Raw genomic sequence first — 20,649 nt, 5'->3', positions numbered from 1 at the left:
GAAGATATCCAACATTTGCATTATGCTAATACCTTCTATTTGGCCTTCGCACAGGGGCTTTTTTTTCCTTCTCATTTCCAGCTATTCTGGACTGGAACGCCCTTCGGGGTGCTTGGGTTATATTTATGATATATCCCCAGTCATATCCAGGAAAGCCTCATCATAGTTCAATGCATACTAGGTACTTAAGTATATATCATAATTAAAACCATAGGTATATATATTATAAAGTGTTCAAGGGTTGGGACTTGGACCTCGGTATTCCTCTAGTATCATCTTACATTGTCCACTGAATTGGCTCGACTTATTTATGTTAATGACGTCATAGAGTCGCAAATTATGGAGTAGAAAACGGGTTGTGTGGGTCTTTTCGGCTGGATATGCGGGGTAGACTAGGGACCCCGATGCCGGGATATTTAGCACCCGGGAGACTAGGTGGCGCCATGTTGGTAGACGTGCGTTCGTGTCGCACATGACAACGCCGCGGCACCGACAACCTCAATCCAACGTCGGCCAACACAGCCTGGTTCAATTCTACTCATCTAAGGGCGAGCTTGCATATATCCACCTCCCTCTCCAGGGCATCTTTCTCTTTTATCACCAACAATCATCAAAATCTAACAAACGCGTAAAGTCTACCCAAACACCCCAGGAATTATGGCCAAAGTTTCTACCTTACTCTTATCCGCTGCCACCCTCGGCTTAATAAAACTAACCCCTCCCGAATATCTCTCCCCGCTCATCAACCTTCTTTCCAAAACCCCGTTCAATCCACAGACCATCCTGGCGGGTATTTCATATTTTGCATGGTACAAACTGCTCACTGGGGCACCATCAAATATCAATTCGTACTTTTCGTGGAAAAAGGAGAATAATTGGGCTACAGATGACAAATATGATTGGGATAAAGAGGTGGTGATGATTACGGGTGGGAGTGGTGGGTTGGGAGAACAGATTGCTATACAATTGGCTCGGAAGGGGGTTACGGTTGTGGTTATTGATGTTAATGAGGTTAGGGAAGAGATTAGGGAGAAATGTCAGTATCCCTTTTTTTATTCTTCATATTTCATGGGGCTTGGAGATTTTGATGTCGGCTGCGGTTTCTTTTCATTTCCATGAGGCGTCGAAACAAGCCAGAGATAGTTCGGTTTATGAAGAATAATTTCATTTCTACATCATTATTCATGCATATTCTCGCGAATATGACGCCTAACCTACGTCTAATAAATATAGACAAAACAATCCACTTCTATCGTTGCGACATCTCCGACTTCATAGCTCTCTCAGCAACAGCTGCTGAAATCCGCAAAGCCCATGGCGACCCAACAGTCATCATTCTCAACGCTGCAATTGCAAATCTCGGCCCACTCCTCTCCACCCCAGTCGCGCAGTCTCAAAAACTGATTAATATCAATTTGACCTCTCATATCGCCATGATCCATGAATTCCTGCCATCAATGATCAAGAATAATCACGGACATGTTATGTTCATCGCGAGCATGTGTTCTTATCTTTCAATTGCAGGGTTGGCAGATTATTGTGCTACGAAAGCTGGTACGCTGGCATACTACGAAGCACTCAGGCAGGAGTTGAGACATGTATACAAAGCTCCCCAGGTTCGAACGAGCATTGTACATCCAACGTGGATGAGGACGAATATTGTGGCTTTTGAAAGTGTTGAGAAGAGTGGGGAGATCAGGAATCAAAAGAGATTGTTCTATGGGGTTGAGAAGACGGCGAAGATTGTGGTGCAGAAGGTTTTGAGTGGGTATGGAGGAAGGGTTATTGTGCCGGATGTTTGGCAGATGAGGGCTATGATTGGACTGAGGACGTAAGTTTTCCTATTTTGATATCATTCTGCCTATCTTTCAGTAAGGGTCCAGGCGTTATCTTTGCTAACGTGGAGGGATGGTTAGGTGGTCGATCTGGGCACAAGAGTCTCTTCGGGACTATGTTAGACTCATTGGACAATGAGGGTCTCTAAAATATGAGGCGATGATGGGCAGAGCTTGTTGAAACTATCTCTGTTTGGTAAACGCAAGTATCCGTACTTGAGGCCATGAAAGTATCAGATCTGGAAGACTACTACTACATGTTGCACCTGCGATAGCCCAAATATTTAGCCCTCATTTCTCATGGGTATAGGTTATCGAGATACTGGGTTTTCTTCCTAGTTTTCATAATAAATTTCTTCATGCCATTCGCGTTTACACCTCCAAACGTAATGCATGAAAAGTATGACATCGATTCCGCCATGGCGTACCTCATTGAGAAAGTTCTCATACAAATATTACCAAAATATCACAGTACTAAAGTAGCCTCCCATAGAAATTATTTAATATGTGACCCAAACACCCCTTATTATGTTTACTTCAAAAGCGGGGTGGTAAGGATATCAAAAAACTTTCGAAGACGCCTAATGTTAGCGATCCGGATTGAGTATTCGGGGCCAGTGACTATAAAACTTACTCGCATCTCTAATGCTGCGTCGGTTAGGCCTCCCCCTCCGATTCCTTCATCGATTTGATCTAAAATTGGAATAAATATCAGGTTCATACTTCTCTAGATGTACATAAATGATTCTTTTGGGTGGATTGATACTTACCACGGTAGACATAAGCATTATCTCCGAGTTCGTTCAGATCTCTTAGTTGTGTTATAAACTTGTCTGCGGACTTATCGTCGCCGATTCTGCTGATTACAAATGATATCCAACTTATGGAAGAGTCCATCTTTGGTCAATTTGTCCCATGTTACCCGTCCGTTGAGGAAGCGCACGTAGATACCACCGTCATTTGGCATTAGTATACTGGTCATTTCGGCGATGCGTCCTATAATCCCGTTCTGGGATTTGATGCGAGTTATGGGACTATTGGCAGTAGTAGTTGCACATATAGAACCGCTGGCGTCTGTAAGTCGTAAAACTATATTAACAAAATAATTCCGCACAGATATGGTAGTATTTTCAAGACGTACCACAAAGAATGATAGTTTTATACAAAGAAAGTGTAGCCAAGCCGCACAGATTCTCAACAGTATTGAGATTACTTTCTGTTTTTTTGAAGTTTACAAGTCCCTGGGCCAATCGTCGTAGTTTATCGCTGTCCTTTGGGAAGAATCGGTTCAATCCCATGGTGTCAACGATGTCAAGGACATTTGTCTCGAATTCCTCGAGGGTCATGCGGTCCTCCAGAGACTTTGGTACTTCACCATTTGAACCATTCAGTTCTTCTATGCTTTTTACCCTTAATTCCTAAATAGATATAAGCCTATGGTAAGATGACGATGAGTAGAAGTTGGTATTTGAAGAGGTTATACTTGCTTACCTTTGGGACAAGGCTGTTAAGTAGCGGGTCATCAGTTGCACGCCGCCCAGTCATTCCAAATACGGTTTTCATATAACCCACACCCTTTCCAGCCGCTGTATTCACAACCCAAATAATATGGCCAATGAAAGCACGGAAATTTTGTAGAATGGAAGCCCGTTTATTTGCTCGTTGGTCAGCCGGTAACAAAGCGTATAAAAGCCGACTATTAAACTGTGCTGCTGCAAGCTCCTGCGCTGTCTTTCTATCACCATTCCTCGCCTCCAAATCAGCGCCTTCATCAATTAATCCGCTAACGATCTTTTCATTTTTCAATTGCACAATGGCTTGCATTAGTGGTGTATTTCCGGTTCCTCTTCTTGGAACTGCATTCGGATCCGGCCATTTACGAAGCAACTGCTCAACGATTGATGATGAGTGCTTTGTAGACGTCGATGTAGCCAACCAAAGAGCGGTAGTATCACCCTCTGCTCAGATATCCACTCTTGCCTCGTGATCGAGGAGGAATTCAACGACATTTTCATGGGCCTTTAGAGTCGCACCCATGAGGGGAGTGTAGCATCGTGCCGTGGCTCGGCCATTGATGTCTTCGCCACTTTTCATATATTGTATTAAATTTGCTTCAGTCAGCCTCCCGCTTAAGGCGTCTTTCTAGATTTGTGGGCAAGACATGGCGAGGGTATGAGGGGCCGCTCCCGTGCCCACGATTTGGATTAAAGGACTATAATTGAATCTATGCCGTTTAATGTCCTCCCGGAGTAGAACTCGGGTTCATTGATATTTGGATGGTATCCGATGACGTTGACCGCAGGAAGCCTCATATTAGAATTTTGAGCTTCAGCCATTTTCAACGAAAATCCAAAGCCACCTTTGGGATTCCCTGGTAGCAATATCACTCCATAGTCGTGAACCTTGCTCTCCTGGCCCGGTTTATTTTTGTACTCTTCGCAGATGAACATGTGTTCCGGTGTGATAAGTTCGGCTGTATCTTTGTTTGTATCCCAAATTGCCATATCTTGCACCATCTCGCCTTTATCGCTAATGAGATTGTGTCCTGCCGTTAGAAGTATTCGGCCGGCTTTTGGCCTAGGTTGATATAGAAAGCGGTTCCGGTACGTTTGCTGCCTTTTTGAGGTTCCCACTTTGTCGACATTGCTTTTACCGATCTAGAAGGGGTCGATAGAGTTTGTACCTTGTTGAGTGAACTCTAGTCTCGCCGTCCATTGTTTCCAATGATCTGCTTTGGCGCCAGCAAAATTGAGATCTAGATCCTCATCCTGCCGGTCATACCAATCGGAGTGCTGAAAGAGACTAGTATCCTCGGCAGTTGCTCGGGGCTCGGGAACGGCCTCTCGCGGCTCAGAAATGGCATCTCGAGGCTCAGAAGGGACGTGTTGAGGCTCAGAAGTGACGTTTCGGGACTCAGAAGGGACATATCGAGGCTCAGAAGTAACATCTCGGTGCCCAGAACTGACATCTTCGTGGAGCAGGGACAGAATCGAAGAACCAGCTTTTCTGATTCGTGCGCCAGTTTTAGATATCCCCAACATAGTTACCATGCCTTGGCGAAAAGAAAAAACGTCCTCTGAAGCCGTTTCAAAGCGAAATTGATATTGCACTGGTGCAATATATATATACTTACTATATATATAGGAAAAACCAAAAGTTTGCTATGGGTGTTTTTAGGCCCTATTTATATCCCGAACCAGAGCCACATACTGTATCAATAACTACGTTATAGTGACTTAGGCGAGATCGAAGGCCCGATGAGAGTTGAAATATACATTTCAGGATACATGAACAGTTGTCCTGCTAGTCTTGTACGTCGGTTTCCTGCGTGTCCTGCGTGTCGAGTTGTCGCACCAGCCACCAACAATTCATCAGCCACAGATTAACCCGCGCCAACGCCACTTCACTATAAATTTTATTTTTTCTTCGCGACACCAAACCATCTTTTTTTTTCTTTCCTTCACCAACCATCATCACATTGGAAAAAAAAACTTCAACTCCATCATCCATCCGCATTCACCTTCCAGAATCCCCCATACGATCTAAGTATCGACCGTACAATACCCCCTCGCTCAAACAATCGCCATCAAAGCCACACACAGACAATGAAGGAAACTTCATTCGTCCATTTCACAGAAAGCTTTGGGAGAAAGTCCCCGGACGTAGTTTTGTTTCCAAACAAAACCAGTTGAAAAACACCGACATAGAAGCATTGATTCCATTCGGTTTATTATACGGCATTATAAAACAATTACACCCGCTTTCCTTGGCTCCACAACCGTTAGTTACTACCACGTTCAAACATCGATTCTTTTTGTCTCTCGCCCTTCGGGGTTCGATTGAAGACTGGGTTTCTTTGTTGTGAAAGGATTCGGAGGTGGTTAAGGATTGTGGGAATTGGAGAGTTCACGCTCTCTGGTGCTGGTTTTTTTAATTTTCGTCAAAGATTGGATAGTTATGCGATTGCTTTGTACTTCCTTCGAAAGAAGGGTATGAGGTGACTCGATGGGGCTTATTCTTGAGGCGAGGGGGGTTTACATCTTTACACACCATTAAATTCCCGGGGGGATCACTTCTAGGAGGGGAATAAAGGTGGGTGATGGGGTTTTTTTTCTTCTGTTTTCGATGGTTCAAATCCCTTTCCTTTGAAACTCGGGGCCTTCTTTTGTTCTTCGGAAGATCCTCCATCTTTTCCCTTTTTTTTTTTTTTTACGCTTCTGGTGGGTCTTTTTATCCGAATACAAAATTTTTTTCACGAGGCACAAAGAGGAGGGGAGAGAATACCCAGCGTGATGAATCACAAATCATAGAGTCAAGCACTGAATACGGGCTTCGTTGGCGGACTGGTCAAATATACAGACGTCTCTTGAAGTTTTATTGATGCTAAGATTTATTTTTTTATATCTGATTGGGTCTCTCCTTCTCTCTATAAACATTCATTCATATCCTTTGATGGTGGACTTTAAATCGGATGAAAAGAAGGTATTATTTTCAAGAAATAGTACATGAAGAGATCCCATTTTACACCATATATATATATCCCTGCGCTTTCATTCCTACCTGCACAATTTCAGAACCCAAGTCCTGGTACAAGACAGGCCTTCATCCCCTATATCTCCCCATATTGATCTTTGTTGTATCTATTTCCCTGGTGCCTTCCCAGCATCTTCAATCTCCTTCGCCACACTATTTACCCCACTCTCAACCCCATTTGTCACATACGCAAGTCCATCGCCCACAGCCTTTGTCCCCGTGGTATTATTTATCGTTCCTCCGAGGCCACGGCCGACCGTACCGACAGCTCCACCGACTGTGCCGAGGAGGCCGCCCACGAGGTTTCCAACGGTACTATTAAGGTGCATGGTTGTCAGCATACTATCTAATAGATGGTTATGGTTAAACCACCGCCTGGCCTCGAGGCCAGGTTAAACTCTTGTGAAGGGGACGTACGAAGTGACACTGGTCACACCTTGACGGACGCCGTTGTTTTTGTTGTTGTTCATTTTGAATGGATAGTATGTTTTTCTTTGTTAAGATAATAGTAGTAGTATTCGTAGAGGTTTTCTTTTTAGTTTAATTATTATTAAAATCCGAGAACCCATTCTTTCAAAAGACCCTTTATATACCATTTCCCTGCGAATCGCCTCTATGACGCCGCGCCTGCGTGCGCATCACTAACGACGTCATAACCAACCAAGGTACAAAACAGGTACCTGCACAACTTTAACCAACATGTGAATACATGGTGATATAATAGCCCTAAATCTTAGACGGGGATAAACCCCCCAGAAAATTTTGATTAGATCGCCCGCTTTATATTGGTCGCTATGCATAATTGATTGACTAAAATTCCACCCAATCATACCTCTTATAAAAAAAGAAACAACATCATGTATATAAATCCCTACGATCTCTACAGCTAAAACATCTACCTCCCCCTTCCAGCACCCCCGGCCGGCGGTCCAAATCTAATCCCCTGATCCGGGGTCCAAACCCCACCGCCCTGAATCGTTGGTACGGAAGGCACATTCAACGGTCTTTGCGCCTGTGGTGCTGGTAGTGGCGTCGCCGTTTCGGATTGTCTGGTTGGCGCCTGTGATCTCGTAGAGTACCGTGAAGGTGCGGCTTGTGCTTGCGGTTGGACTGGTTGCGGTACTGGTGGCTGCGGGGGTGGTTGTTGCTGGTATTGTGCTATCGGTGCTGCGGCGGGGGTAGATGATATCCTGAGATTTGACATGGCGGATGTAATATCCCTGTATCAATGCGTGTCAGTACTGTAATACCAAGAAGTAAGGGTAAAAGTGGTAACGTTTACATCTCCATCTGTTCTGCTTCGTACTTCCTCGCGTACACAAATCCCTTGGCTTCCTGTTGTAACCTAGCCAGTAGTTTGGCAAGGTCGTTGTAGAACTTCCTTCCGCTGTCCAAATTCCCAATCACTTCTTGATGCTTTGCGTAGGCCGTCTCCAAGGTTTGTAACGCCTGTTCTCGCTCCTTAAGACTATCGTCTACCTTTCTACTTGATACAAACGCAGTGTTTGCGTCTTTGATCTTCGTAGCCAATGAATCTTGCTTCTGCTGTTCGTTCGCTTTGATAGATTGGTATTCATCGTAGGCGCGTAGACGTTCCGCAAAGAGTGTTTCAAAGTCGGCGGCTTCGATCGGTTTCATCGGTTGTTCTAATTCGATCTTTCCGGCTTCGGTAAGAAGTGCTTGTGTGATATCATCCGCTCTACCTCTTTCGCGGATTTGTTCGATCAGGCGCCTTCGAGCGGACTCAAACCGTGAGGTTTCGTCAAGAAGTTGGCGGAGCTTTGTGGCTGTTTTGTCGACTTGGACGTTCATTTTGGGACGGCTGGAGTTTGGGACGAAGTCCCGTAGGCCGGACTTTTCGTATCGTTAGTACAAACTTTTCCTCATCTCATCAGGAAGAGGGGTATAAACTCACATCGCTGCCCTGCATCAACCGCAGCGGCGCCTCAAACATTCGAATCTTCTCCATAATGAGGCGATCCGAGTTATCCGCGCTCTGTATGATGCTACCGTACTCTTCAATCTGCTTGATAGGATTCGATTCCACCTCCTTCGACGGTTTCCGTAACCACCTATCCGTTCCGTGTCTTTGTCTCATCTTTTGATCTTCCTCTTCTTCGAGTCTGAGGATCTCCACGCATTCCTCGTACACCGCCTTATCGTTCGACTTGATCTTTGTCACATCGTCGTAGGCTCTTAGGAGACCCTCCACACCGCCTGCCTGCCTGACTTCTTGGACGTGTGCCATTAATCCTGGCGGTAGCCCCAACGGCTTTTCCAGTGCCTCTAGCGACCCCGGTAGGTTCAGCGATTGCAGAGTTTCTCTCAATTGCACCGTCAAAGTCTCCAACTCTTCGATAATATTATTCACCGCCCGATCCCGTCTTTCCACGTATATGCTGCCCGCCATGTGTACAGCAAACGGCACCAAATTCTGAAACAGCGGCGGACCGTACTCCCCACCAGCCACCAGCTTCGCACTTGCCTCTGTAATCTCCTTCGGCACGATGGGTTTCACCATCGAAGCTCTTTGCAAAACCGCCAGCTCAGCTTTCGACGGCACGGGCGCCAAATATATCAAATCATTATCCTTCTCCGCTCTCCGTAGGGTATCCGCAATCTTTTGTTTCAGACCCTTTAAATCCGCCGTCACGACTTTAGAAACATAACTCTCCTCCCTCAACCCTTCGTTCACGCACTTAAGCGCATCCTGTAACCTCGCCACTTCTTCTCCATACTTCGACTTCTCAAGCGCATCACATGCAGCTCTGTACTGAGCCGCAGCAGCAAAATGGTGGTGTTTGGCAGTCATATGATGGATCCACTCCGTCGACACGGTATCAGACTGCTTCGCAATATCCCTCGCTTCGGCATAAAAGTCGTTAACCTTTGCCGCGAGCTTGGATATTAAAGAGTCTTTCATGCCGTCCATCACCGCCTTCTGCCAAAAACATTCTTGAGCTTGCGCTAACATTAAGTTCTCAAGAGCTTCGAGAGTCATGACGTCCATGTCTTCCGGTGGTAGAGAACGCATTTTGGGAATTATTTCGGTACGGAGGTGGGAGAAGGTTCCGGCGGCGCAGGAGAAGTAGTTACATGCCTGTCTGAGGCCTTCGGAGGTGGAACGGGAGACTGAGACGGCGAGTTGGGAGTATAAGGAGGCGAGATTGTAGATTATATTTGCGCGCTCGAATTGTAGGTTGTTCTGGGTGACTGCTCATGGTGACGAGGGTGTTAGGATTTGTTAAACGTAATCGGTTAGTGGGGTATTCTTACGAGGACGTTGAGTGTTATATCCTAAGGCTGGATACCATGTGAAATCTGCACCGATCTATAGCATCCGTCAATACACATCCTCCCAGTAAGGATCAAAAAGGTAGAACCCCATACATCAACCGGAAACTTCCCACTAGCAGCCGACAGCACGGCAGCATAGGCTCCCAACTTCATCAGCTCGCTACCATGGGCGTCTCGAACATTAACGGCGTCGGAGCGCATCTTATCGATAGTGGCCAAGTCGGCCTTGAACATATCGGGATGTTGGTCATATTTAGAGGATATGTAGGATGTTATCGCCGTCGAGAGTGGCGGGGTGAGGGGTGCGGATTTGCGGAAGGGGATGTGGAGAGGGCTACATGTACACGTTAGTTCGACGTATCTAGGGAGTTGGGAGGAAGAAAGTGACATAACTTACGTCGACATGGTGGAAACGCGCGAACGTGCGAGGGTTAGAGCGACTCGTGGAGTTTTCGAAGATAGAAAAGGATGAAGGCGAGTACACAAGCTGCCCAAAGTGGTTCCCAGCAACACAGCAAAATGGCTTGGTGACGTCGAGACCCACCCTATTCTTGGCTTCACGGCTTTCTTTATATGATTTCTTCGACATTGATTTTACAACTTATGACAAAGAAAGAAAGAAAGAAAACTGCGCCTGAATAATAAGAGATGGCAGCAAACTATAAAACAAATTCGATGCATTAGGCAGATGGCTCATAGAAAACTAGCACGACCAGCATATCAAATATAAACTACTTGGCCAGCTCCTTCTTCACAACTTCCTCGGACCACTGCCACAGCTTACTCCATTCCTCTTCGTTCTGATACGCCGCATCAAGTTTAACCACCTGCGGGCCTTGATATCTCCATAACCAATTATTCCGTGGCATCAAATACTGTCCGTGAATCCCATACTCCGGCACCTTTGGAGAAGTCGCCAAATAAGTCTGGGTCGCAGCCCCTAAATCCCACTCCTGCATTAGAACTACTACCTTTCCTTTGTATGGAAATAAGTCTAAGGAACCGAGAAATACATACCATCGGCAGTCTTCATGGCAAACCAAGTGTGCAGAAACTCCACAATCCTCTTCGTAATAAACCCGAACATATCAAACGCCTCATGGAGTCCCAACTCAGTACCTCCAACCCATCCAGGGTGAGGCGCATTAACCCACACCCCCTTTGCTCTATACCTCCTATCCAATTCCTTCGCAAAGTATAAATTTGCAAGTTTGCTTTGTCCGTAAACCTTCATGGAGGTCGCGAATTGTCCAATGTGCCGCGGTTCATCTGCATCCTTGGGACGATCGGTAATAGAATCGTAGTCAATCGTCGGAGAAGTCATGAATAGCGCCTTGCTCGTAGTACAGACTATCCGAACATCATGGGTTATATCCGCTGTCTTCTCGATTAACGGTAATAACGTCGTAACGAACGCAAAGTGTCCCAGGTGGTTTGTCAAAAACATCGGTTCGTATTCCCATTCCGGTGTCCATTGGTTTCCGAGCACCCCAGCATTCGCTATCAAGATATCCAGTCGGTTTTCCTTGGTTAAAAAGTCCTCAGCAGACGATTTGGCGGTTTTGATGGATCCCAGGTCGAGGTTATGGTAGTAGACTTTCGCATCGACTTTTGCGGCTTTCAGTCGGGATTGGAGGATATCGATTGCTGCTAAAGCGCGGGGTTCGCTGCGACAGGCGAGATGCACAGTCGCATTGTGGGAAGCCAGGAAATAGGCGGTTTCGAGGCCGATTCCAACATTAGCGCTGGATGTTACGCAAACAATGTTAGAGTAAGAAGTCTAGTAGCGATTGAGAATACGTTCTTACCCAGTGATCAAAGCGACCTTGCCTGTGAGATCGGGGATATCCTTCGCACTGAAATTCAGAGTTGATGCCATAGTTACAATACTTTAACCAAAGTTAGAAAAAAAGGGATGTTCAACGAAAGCCCATGGCCCGGGTTTTAAGGCCACGAAGCGTCTCTTATGCTATAGCATTTCTATCCGAGTGAATTCACCCAGCTGACAGCCTCCCCCTCACATAATATACATTCCGTTACATAACGAAGGCGTGCTTGTATGTATGCATGTACGTTTAGAGTTCTTTTTGGTGTTTTAGATCGATCGGGCCCCGGAAAGACGAGACAAATTTCAACAAAAGGCATGTGCATGGAACAGGTCATCAACAAGCTTAAGGCTGAATTCGAATTCGGACGGAATCGAACACCGCTGTTCTATGTAACCGGGGTGTGAGTTAATAAGCGGCCCTGCAGGCAAATTAACGGGACACCAGCTTAGACACTCGATTCACTCGTCCGGGCATAGTCTGGCTCTCGAAACAACAGCCCGGGCACGTATGTAAACGTTTGAATGCTTCCATTCTAGCTTCGATTTCAGCCGGATCGTTCATACGGAGGTTTTTTGAAGTTTCGATCTGAAAACATCCCGGGTTCAAACATGCAGGTTATGCTCCGTAGGCGCAGATTTCTGTATAGGAGTCGGCCTGTCCAAAGGCACCGGTGGAGCTCGTTTATTCGATCAGGTTAGTTTCCGGACCGCTGCAACGGTGGCGCCTTGGCATGTTAGCATCAAGCCGTGAAATGTCGATAGACCGGTATGCGATGATACAAAGGTTTATGGCGCCGCAAGACCTATCCTCACAGCGCAACATCATGCCGTCGAAAGGACAGCAGGCCGCACGACTATTTTGAGCTTCAAAACCGGCCAAGTGCTCACCTTTTTCAAAATCCAATGCTCAACCATCGACGTCCTACGGATTATAGATTCTCATGAAAAACGGTTTATTCGAATCTCCTGTTCGAGGGCTAAACGAATTTATAATTTTCATCAAATTGGCAAAGGTCGCTCGCTCACAACCAGGGTTCAAAGTTATTCACTTTTGTACGGGGAACTGCACTTTTCTATAGAGGCTTGAACTCAGCACAGGCAACACCGGAGTTTGTCGAAGTGACGTCATGTACGGATGCTGTTCAACCTCAATGATCATCGATTCACGCTTCCCCAACCCGCCGGCGCGATAGGTGGAGGTGGTCACGGGATTCTCCTGAGTCTTGTATTCAAATTCCAGGTCTTGAATCTAAAATACCCCAGGTAGTCGTCGTATAAATGGTGTTCAGAGTAGGCAGATTATTGACGATTTCGTATGGCAATCAACCCCGGCTTTTGAAGCTCAAATTATCACGTGACTCAAGAAATGTTGGAGATTTGCGTTGTGGGATTTTGAGTGTATGGCACCAGATTTCGTCTCACAAGATCACGTTTCCCCAATCGATCAGCACAATAACCAAAGGTCATTAGATGATTCTCCTGAATCTCATCTTCAAATTGCGGGTGCAAAATCTAAAATACATGAGATGGTTGCCGCGCAAATGGTGGTCAAAACATGTGGGTCTTGAAGCCATCAACGTTTACACGTGTCCTCGCCAAAAGACAAGCTCGGATTGATCACATGACTCGCTTGGTCAAGCCACAGGGCATGGCTGCCCTAACTAACCGCCACACCACGAAAACCCCCCAAAAAGCACTTCTGCGTTGCTCACCGTGGCTGGTGTCCCACATAATTTTAAGCCTTGGCAAAAACCTGTATGGTGTACCACAACCCCAATCAGACATCTCCAGTTAACTCTTTTTGCTAGGCCCTTTCGACATCCCCGTTCTTCTTTGACGACGACCAACTTTTTTCCGACGAACGACCACCTATACCGGTTGAATCTTTAACTTCCGATACTCCTTCCTCACGATACATTATCGATCCCGCTACGACTTCGTTTTTTTACGAATTTTAACCCAACCAATTATTCAGCATGTCGGGATATCTTGGAAAGGACAGCAAGGACGCTGGTGATGCTCCAAAGGTTAGATTGAACCTCTCTCCCTCCAATTTTTCCGGGTCGAAAGGAAGAGATGAGATGGGGAAAGAAGTAAAGGAATGATTGGACGAAATGGAACGGGGGAACGCTGCCAGTATTCCTGAAGACGATGAAGGAGACATCAAGAGACGGCCATAAAAATCGGATACGTCAAGATCAGGAGGATAGCACCTTTGATCATAAAAACGATCAAAACCGGACCCTAACGCCCCTTCTTTACTCTCCAGGAACACCGCATCCGCATCACCCTCACATCCCGCAAGGTCAAATCGCTAGAGAAGGTCTGCAAGGAGCTCATCGAGCGCGCCCGCTCCAAGGACTTGCGCGTCAAGGGACCCGTCAGACTACCCACCAAGAACCTCAGAATCTCCACCCGTAAAACCCCCAACGGTGAGGGTTCCAAGACATGGGACTCTTACGAGATGAGAATCCACAAGAGGTTGATTGAGTACGTACATCATGGGAATCTCAGGGGAGAAGAGGAGAGTGCTAACGGAAAGGAATAGTCTACAAGCTGGCACCGAGGTCGTCAAGCAGATCATCATAAATATCGAGGCTGGCGTTGAGGTAACATACCATCCCATTTCTCCCGTTTCAACACGAACATCCAATTCTAACCACTCTATGAAAATCTACAGGTCGAAGTCACCATTGCCGCGTAAACAAAAAAAAAAAAAAAAGCAGAATACCCTCTCCCTCCTTTCTGTTACATAAAGCTTCTACCATTAATTCAACTTTCCACCACACACACGCAACCACTACCTCCTCCGTCTTTTCTTCCACATTAGAATTTTCTGCCGACATGCCATAGTCGTCGCCTTTGCCTTCCAAAGCCCTCTCCTTTGGGACAAGAAAGAAGAGGGAGTTGCTGAAGCTTCTATATATCTCGAACGGTTTTCTCTACCTTGTCCAACCCTCCGGTCTTCCTGTTTTTTTTTTTTTTTGTTTCATTTACTTGGTATTGCTACATGCGTCTACCCATCATGGTCGTCTTCTACCGACAAATGTCGGTTTCTTTTCATCGTTGACTCTTTACTTCGAAATGTGGATATATTCGGATAAATGAAGATTATGAAACATCACACGCAAATACACCCGACAGGCTTACCTCAGTAAGGGCGGAGGTACGGATGGTAGATGATACTTCGTAGAGTGAAAATATGATCGTCGAAAGGTAGCGCCCCGCTCCCAGACCCATCGGCCAAAATACCACAGCACCCCCGAAAGTCATCTCCCACGAAGGGGTGATGTCGAAGATACGGAACAGGAAGCGAACAATCCAAAGTTGTATACGGACAGACTATCTCAACCGAAGAGTTTAAAGGCTCCGGCGATCGCGGTAAAACGAAGATCGTAAGATCCCGTTGACGTTGCCTTGTAATGTATTCCTGCCGACCGGGCACAAGACCGGCCAGTACCGCCCGGATATCGCAAGAAACCACATCTGCAGAGCACGCACAGCTCCGAGCTCGATGATGGTCTACGGATAGGCGACCAGGTCCGGGTACGAGACAAGCTTGTAGGGTATAAAGGGAATCCCAACGTTTATATTTAATCAAATTGTACTCCCCCAAACTTGCAAAAAAAAAAAAGGTCTATTCAACCTCCAAGTTGTATCGTATGCTACTTGTACTATATATCGTATAACAGCAAAAGCATTAAAAAATAAATATAAAAAAGAACTAGATAGACGCCCCTAATATAAAAAATCAAATAAAACCAAAGAAAAGAAAAGAAAAACTCGCAAAACAAAAAGAAAAAGGGTAAGAAAGTAAAAGGCAATCCCATATTACCCCAACAGTCTAAAAAACGGTCATTTTGTTTTCCAAAGATCAGCAATTTTTTGGTGGTGGACAGGAATTGAGTAATACATCGTAGAAAATATCAAAAAAAAAGGTGATAAAAAAGGCAGCAAGTGGTGGTAAAAAGGAAATGAAAGGATCGACTATAGGTTAACCTCTGCTTATACATTACCGGTTATCTGATTTAACGCAAAGAAGAAAAAGGAAAACACTCAGACAAAAGAAAAGTCTATAGCGAACAGGTATATAAAAACACACGCCTCTCTCGAAAAATTCAAGAGTGAAGTTGATAAAGGATAAAAGGTTCATGATAGCAAAAGTTCGTACAATTTGCAGGAAATATGCCACATCCCACCCACCCGTATCAAGAAAAGAAGATGTAAAAAAATCAGATCGAGGACTCCCAGAACACAAGCAAACTAAAAAAACCCCCCGCCTATAAATCCCAAGAAACAATACTGATACCTGACTTTTGCCCTGGCCTCCACGGTTACGCGGGTCTTGATCCTATCCTGGCAAGCTCCACGTTGGAGCAGCAGCCGTAGGATACGGCTCACCGGTATCGCTATGCCACCCAGCTTCGCTCCCACTCCAATCATCCCTCGAAAATCCACTTCCATCAAAGCTATTCCGATGGCTACCCATCCCACCCGAACTCATCCCTTCATCCCACTCCCCACCGCTGCTATGATCGAACGTTCCACTTTTCCCTTCGTCCTCATCGTCGAATCCTCCGGAAGGCGCATTGGCCAGCGTCTCCCACGCACTAGCAAGCGCAGGGTACTGTGCAAGCAACGCCAACGGCAGCTGATTCAAAGCTCCAGGTGGGAAAGTAGGATGCGAAGGATCATACGCCATCGCCATGCTATTACTCTCCGCCTGCCGTCTCATCCGTTCTTCGGCTTCTTCATCGAGTAGCGGTTTGATACACACCCTTCCGGCTTCACTTCTAAAGTGTCGCCCGAGGGCATCAGCGCGTGCGAATCTTCGGCTACAACCCCAGTTCCCACCGGACTTCAACTCTCCGCGGCAGACAAAACGTTTCTCGCCGGAGTGTAGGCCTTCGTGGCGCTTTCGGTCATGTTGGCGAGCAAATGCCTTGCCGCAGACGGTGCAGACGAACGGACGTTCGTCGGTGTGCGTGCGATGGTGGGAACGGAGATTGTAGGCGCGGGTGAAGCGTTTTGGGCATAATGTGCATTGAAAGGTTGCAGGGTGCTTCTGCACGCGCTTCGTGTCGGATCCTGAAACACCGGGGCGCTTAGGGTCGGCGAGATCCAGTATGTAGTCGCGGTTGCTCAGCCCACCTGTGGATGAGCGGCGAACATGGCGAGAGGATGTGGAAACCGAAGATGTGACGGAAGAGATTGAAGGAGAGGGGGAAGGTGTTCTGAAGTGGCTATTGGCGTTTAGGAAATCGGTGGGATGGAGGGAATCACGGCGGCCGCGTGTGGGGACTTCAAAGTTTGGATTGAAGCTGCTCATCTGAGAGTCCGGGGTCTCCGGGCGAGAGATGGTCAACAGGGGTGGATCGGATTTGGATCTCTGACGGGCACGACCTCTCGAAGGGGGCGATAGTGCGCTGTCATCGTGCATTTTCTCCGGGAAAGTAGGTTGTCGCTGGGGAGGGGCGAATTCAACCTCGATGGAAGGTGGGGTGATCACAACTTGATCTTGGAGGCCATTTACAGGCTGCAGGCCGAGGCCTGCGAGGGCCGCAGGGTTCGGATTTTGGAACGTCGGCTGGTTCAATGATAGAAAAGCGGACTCGTTGAGGGATTGTCGGTTAGGACCGTTCCCCGTGTGTTGCGGGGTCAGGTGAGGGGTGATTCTAGGGCTGTGGCTCGGCGAGTAGCCGTTTACGTTATCATTCAGGGTGAACTGGTCGAGTCCAAAGTTGTCATTGCTCTGGAGGAGGTTCATCATCTCGCCCGGTTGCTCCGCTCTGAGCAAAGGACTGTGGTGGTCCTGGAACTCTTGGTTCTGCAGGAAAGGGCTCGGCTGCGGTGAGATATCAGATTGGTCCGATAGCGCACGTTGGTGGCGGGACTGGATCTGATGGAAGTTCGGGGATGACCAATCCAGCTGCTGGTGGTTCGGCGGGGTGACCAGATGAGGACTGTGATGCCTATTCGGTATGAAACTCGAGGGATTCATGATCTCGGTACCACCGTACATGGCGGTGCTGGGATCGAGGTTGGTGGGGGAATTGTTATCGTTGTAGAGGGAGAAGTCGTTGAAACCGGTTTGACTCTGAGCCGGGCTTAGATTGAAGGTAGCGGGACCCAGCAGACCTGCCGGCGCCTGGGGTTGACTGAAGACTTGAGGGTTCAGAGTGGGCGATGGGACCTGCTGAGCTTGTATGGTTTGCGAGAGATCTTGAGAAGGGGTGAGGTAGGAGGTATCAAAGTAGTTCTGCTGGGTGGAGTTGAGATTGTTGAAGACGCTGTTGGGGTCCGGCGACATATTTAAGGCCTCGGAGGACCTCTGGTGGGATAGGCCCTGTCGCGACATCTTTCCGTTGCAGTGTGCTATTTTCTGATCGTCGGGAAAGCTAAGAAGGGGAGCTGCGTATGCAATGTCGTCGGACGATTAGGGGAAGAGGGGCGAAGGGGGGGGTGGGGAACAAGAGATATCGAAGAGAAAGAACAGGCGAACGGCAGTGCCCACTTGGGGGGTGAAGGGAGGGGGGTACGTGCAGCCTAGGTTCAAAAACAAAGCTTCGCAAACCGTGCCGATAGGTTAGTCGGGCGCAAGTCGTTTAGAATGATGATGGAACGGTATCCGGAATTAGAAAACAAGCAACGTGATCAAGGAAAGATTGGAGCAAGGACAACAGCGGCGCATACTAACACGCAAAGTGGGCCCGAAAGCAGAATGAGAAGAAAGAAGGCTTGGATCTGGACAAAAGCTTTGCTGCGGCCGGTAGCAGATGTGGGAATCCGAAAGTGGTAATGAAACGTCAAGGGGGGATAGGATCTGACTAAGGGAGATCCCACGAATTGCGTATGAAACTCAGAGGAAGGTAGATTTGGAGATGTCAGAAAAGCAGCATGAAAGCAGACAGGCGGGAGCGAATCGAAGAGGGTGGCTGTGGAGGACGAAGCTTGTCTCAGACGGGACGAGCGAGGACACAGGTACAAGAACAACAGGACCGGACCAGGCACAGGCACAAGCAAAGCAAAGCAAGGCAAGATCGGGATGGGAAGTCGAGAAGGATGATGGAATACCCCGACGACTCGGCTAGAGATGTAGGAGGACAGCGGTGATGATGATTACTTTTCCATGCAGTCAGGCAAAAAAGAAGCGTACCTTGGAATATATTCTCCGGGGAGTGACCAGGGAAGACGGTGGATCTCGAGAAGGCTATGAAGGCGGGCTGTGCAAAAGAAGCTGTACAAGACGACAAGTGAAAGCAAATAATGCAAAGATGCCTTGATCAGATGTGAGCAGGAGAAGAAGTCGAGGATGGTTGAGGGAGAAGAGATCGAGCCAAGGGAGCGAGGGGGCCTGAGGAATGTTTGCAACTGCTTGCTGCTGCGGAGGCGGGATCTATCTCAGGGTTGGAGGATAGGAATAGACCAGAGCAGAAGGGGATTTGTCAAAATTGCAGAACAGGGGAGAGGAAGAAAAAAAAAAAAAAAAAAAAAAACCTCTCGACTCTCCCAGCTGCCCCGTCCAGGACCCGCTCGAAAGAGGTATGGCTAAAAGCAGCTCTGCTAAGCTCCCGACCAAGCTCGAGGTCCTTGGTGGTGCTTGCTGGTGGTCGACAAACCCGTTTGGTTCGGACTGGGCAAGTGAGTTCCTTGATTCGACCGCACTGCTCTCGGATGGAGGCGCCAAACGGAGGGCTGCCTGGTCACAATCTTAATGCAGTCACCACCTCTTCGATTCAGAGGTGCTGCGGTTCGAATACGAGGGCGTCTAGAGAAGTTTCCGTTATATTAGATTGGATCGAACCCAGCCAAGTCGAATCGAATGCACCGATATACCTTGAATTATGTAAACATACAATGCCTGCAGGCCTGGTAGTGGATGAAGCTCGAAGCTAGGTTGGTACCTCTGCTCGGTTAGCGATGATGGCGGGGAGGTTGTGGTGGTTGATAGACTGATTCGGTTCAGACCGAAAAGGAAAAAAGTCGCCGTTCCAGCACGATATATCACCACTCCCATGCGAACTCTTTCCCTCCCTCTCTGTATAATATCGGATGGATAATATACCGTACTGGTCGTTAAATATACAATCTGGCAACAGCAAGTATAGCCGTTTCGATCGAACAAGCCCTACCAATCAAAACCATGCATGAATTCTTAGTTCCGGCTCTTATAGAAAGAAGGAACCAACGGGAGGTTTAAACGGTTTTGCCTGCATCTCATTCCGACCGCATGAACGATGGATGCATCCATAGCTTGTACCCCGTACCATGTTAACCGTTGGAAGCTTATTATATTCGAGTCCAAGAGCCCTGGATTCCGCCTTGTCTTCTGGAAAAGAATCCCGTATTATAAATAATATAGATCCCCGATGACATGCACATGTACACGTACGGCGTAAATCATATCCAGTCTCAAATCCCATCTACAAAGATATCCAAAACCGCAAGGCTTTCCCGTGATCCTTCGTTCTATTGGCACGGTTACACCTTCATGTGCATTTACTATATTACCCGGTAAGGCACTTCAAAGTATGCATGTTATATACGGCCAACAGTGGATACCCGTGCCATCCCCACCGACCGTTTCATCGTTCCCTGTCATGCTATATTGTATTTATAAAAAAGCTCTCGATTCAATGCACAGAAGCTACAACCGTCCAACCCAACTTGGCATAAGACATCTGACGTGCGATACAAAAAACCCAACCGAAAGGGAAACAAAAAAAAAAGTCTTGGACCGAAAGGCTTCGCACTTCTTGTTCGTTCGTTCGTTTCTCCCCCTGTGGGTGGTGTTCGAATTTGTTTCAGCCGGGTTCCAACAAGAATTCGCGCTTCGGAACTGGGCTTACCTCACCAGCAAAACGATTTCCATCCGTGCATGCCGTCACCGGACATCTACAGCTACTTGCAAACTTGCATTATCGATTCGATTCGATTCGAAAAGATATATTTTACCATCTTTTCTTTTCTCAATCACAATATCATAGTGCCCAATCATCATGCCGGTTTGGGTTGCCCCTTCTAAGGATTCTAAAAATAGACCCCCAAAATGAACGGGATGACGAACCCTCTCTTTCACTCGAATTGAAGACTTGGCCTCGAACCGTAATCTAATTCTCCACCTTGTTGTTTTGTTTTTCGGGCAACGTTACCCTC

The 20,649-nt window shown here is 47.1% G+C and overlaps 8 protein-coding genes across 8 annotated transcripts; 2 read left to right on the top strand and 6 right to left on the bottom strand.

Moving 5' to 3' along the window:
* Positions 1 to 657: 657 nt before the first annotated feature.
* Positions 658 to 1,974, top strand: DFL_000292 (uncharacterized protein; the record flags this gene model as incomplete). The annotated part of the gene is made up of 3 exons (XM_067631777.1): positions 658 to 1,036; positions 1,234 to 1,831; positions 1,917 to 1,974. 3 exons carry the CDS (start codon positions 658 to 660, stop codon positions 1,972 to 1,974), a joined length of 1,035 nt encoding a protein of 344 aa, XP_067494820.1.
* Positions 1,975 to 2,367: 393 nt separating this feature from the next.
* DFL_000291 (uncharacterized protein) lies at positions 2,368 to 3,659 on the bottom strand (the record flags this gene model as incomplete). The annotated part of the gene is made up of 6 exons (XM_067631765.1): positions 2,368 to 2,403; positions 2,470 to 2,528; positions 2,606 to 2,732; positions 2,779 to 2,909; positions 2,977 to 3,253; positions 3,327 to 3,659. 6 exons carry the CDS (start codon positions 3,657 to 3,659, stop codon positions 2,368 to 2,370), a joined length of 963 nt encoding a protein of 320 aa, XP_067494819.1.
* Positions 3,660 to 4,039: 380 nt separating this feature from the next.
* On the bottom strand, positions 4,040 to 4,876 carry DFL_000290 (uncharacterized protein; the record flags this gene model as incomplete). The annotated part of the gene is made up of 2 exons (XM_067631754.1): positions 4,040 to 4,380; positions 4,519 to 4,876. The coding sequence occupies 2 exons, from the start codon at positions 4,874 to 4,876 to the stop codon at positions 4,040 to 4,042; spliced, it is 699 nt and encodes a 232-aa protein (XP_067494818.1).
* Positions 4,877 to 6,475: 1,599 nt separating this feature from the next.
* Positions 6,476 to 6,838, bottom strand: DFL_000289 (uncharacterized protein; the record flags this gene model as incomplete). The annotated part of the gene is made up of 2 exons (XM_067631741.1): positions 6,476 to 6,683; positions 6,786 to 6,838. The coding sequence occupies 2 exons, from the start codon at positions 6,836 to 6,838 to the stop codon at positions 6,476 to 6,478; spliced, it is 261 nt and encodes an 86-aa protein (XP_067494817.1).
* A 425-nt stretch (positions 6,839 to 7,263) lies between these two features.
* Positions 7,264 to 10,070, bottom strand: DFL_000288 (uncharacterized protein; the record flags this gene model as incomplete). The annotated part of the gene is made up of 6 exons (XM_067631730.1): positions 7,264 to 7,588; positions 7,651 to 8,222; positions 8,284 to 9,581; positions 9,645 to 9,699; positions 9,759 to 9,999; positions 10,063 to 10,070. The coding sequence occupies 6 exons, from the start codon at positions 10,068 to 10,070 to the stop codon at positions 7,264 to 7,266; spliced, it is 2,499 nt and encodes an 832-aa protein (XP_067494816.1).
* Positions 10,071 to 10,396: 326 nt separating this feature from the next.
* DFL_000287 (uncharacterized protein) lies at positions 10,397 to 11,544 on the bottom strand (the record flags this gene model as incomplete). The annotated part of the gene is made up of 3 exons (XM_067631719.1): positions 10,397 to 10,605; positions 10,683 to 11,410; positions 11,474 to 11,544. 3 exons carry the CDS (start codon positions 11,542 to 11,544, stop codon positions 10,397 to 10,399), a joined length of 1,008 nt encoding a protein of 335 aa, XP_067494815.1.
* A 1,925-nt stretch (positions 11,545 to 13,469) lies between these two features.
* DFL_000286 (40S ribosomal protein uS10) lies at positions 13,470 to 14,197 on the top strand (the record flags this gene model as incomplete). The annotated part of the gene is made up of 4 exons (XM_067631708.1): positions 13,470 to 13,520; positions 13,763 to 13,983; positions 14,042 to 14,102; positions 14,174 to 14,197. The coding sequence occupies 4 exons, from the start codon at positions 13,470 to 13,472 to the stop codon at positions 14,195 to 14,197; spliced, it is 357 nt and encodes a 118-aa protein (XP_067494814.1).
* Positions 14,198 to 15,844: 1,647 nt separating this feature from the next.
* DFL_000285 (uncharacterized protein) lies at positions 15,845 to 17,851 on the bottom strand (the record flags this gene model as incomplete). The annotated part of the gene is made up of 1 exon (XM_067631697.1): positions 15,845 to 17,851. One exon carries the CDS (start codon positions 17,849 to 17,851, stop codon positions 15,845 to 15,847), a length of 2,007 nt encoding a protein of 668 aa, XP_067494813.1.
* Positions 17,852 to 20,649: the final 2,798 nt, after the last annotated feature.

This window comes from Arthrobotrys flagrans, assembly GCF_004000055.1.
Source record: "Arthrobotrys flagrans strain CBS H-5679 chromosome Unknown unitig_15, whole genome shotgun sequence".
Taxonomy (NCBI): domain Eukaryota; kingdom Fungi; phylum Ascomycota; class Orbiliomycetes; order Orbiliales; family Orbiliaceae; genus Arthrobotrys; species Arthrobotrys flagrans.
Note: the sequence above shows the minus strand (reverse complement) of the source record. Positions and strands in the feature narration are given on the sequence as shown.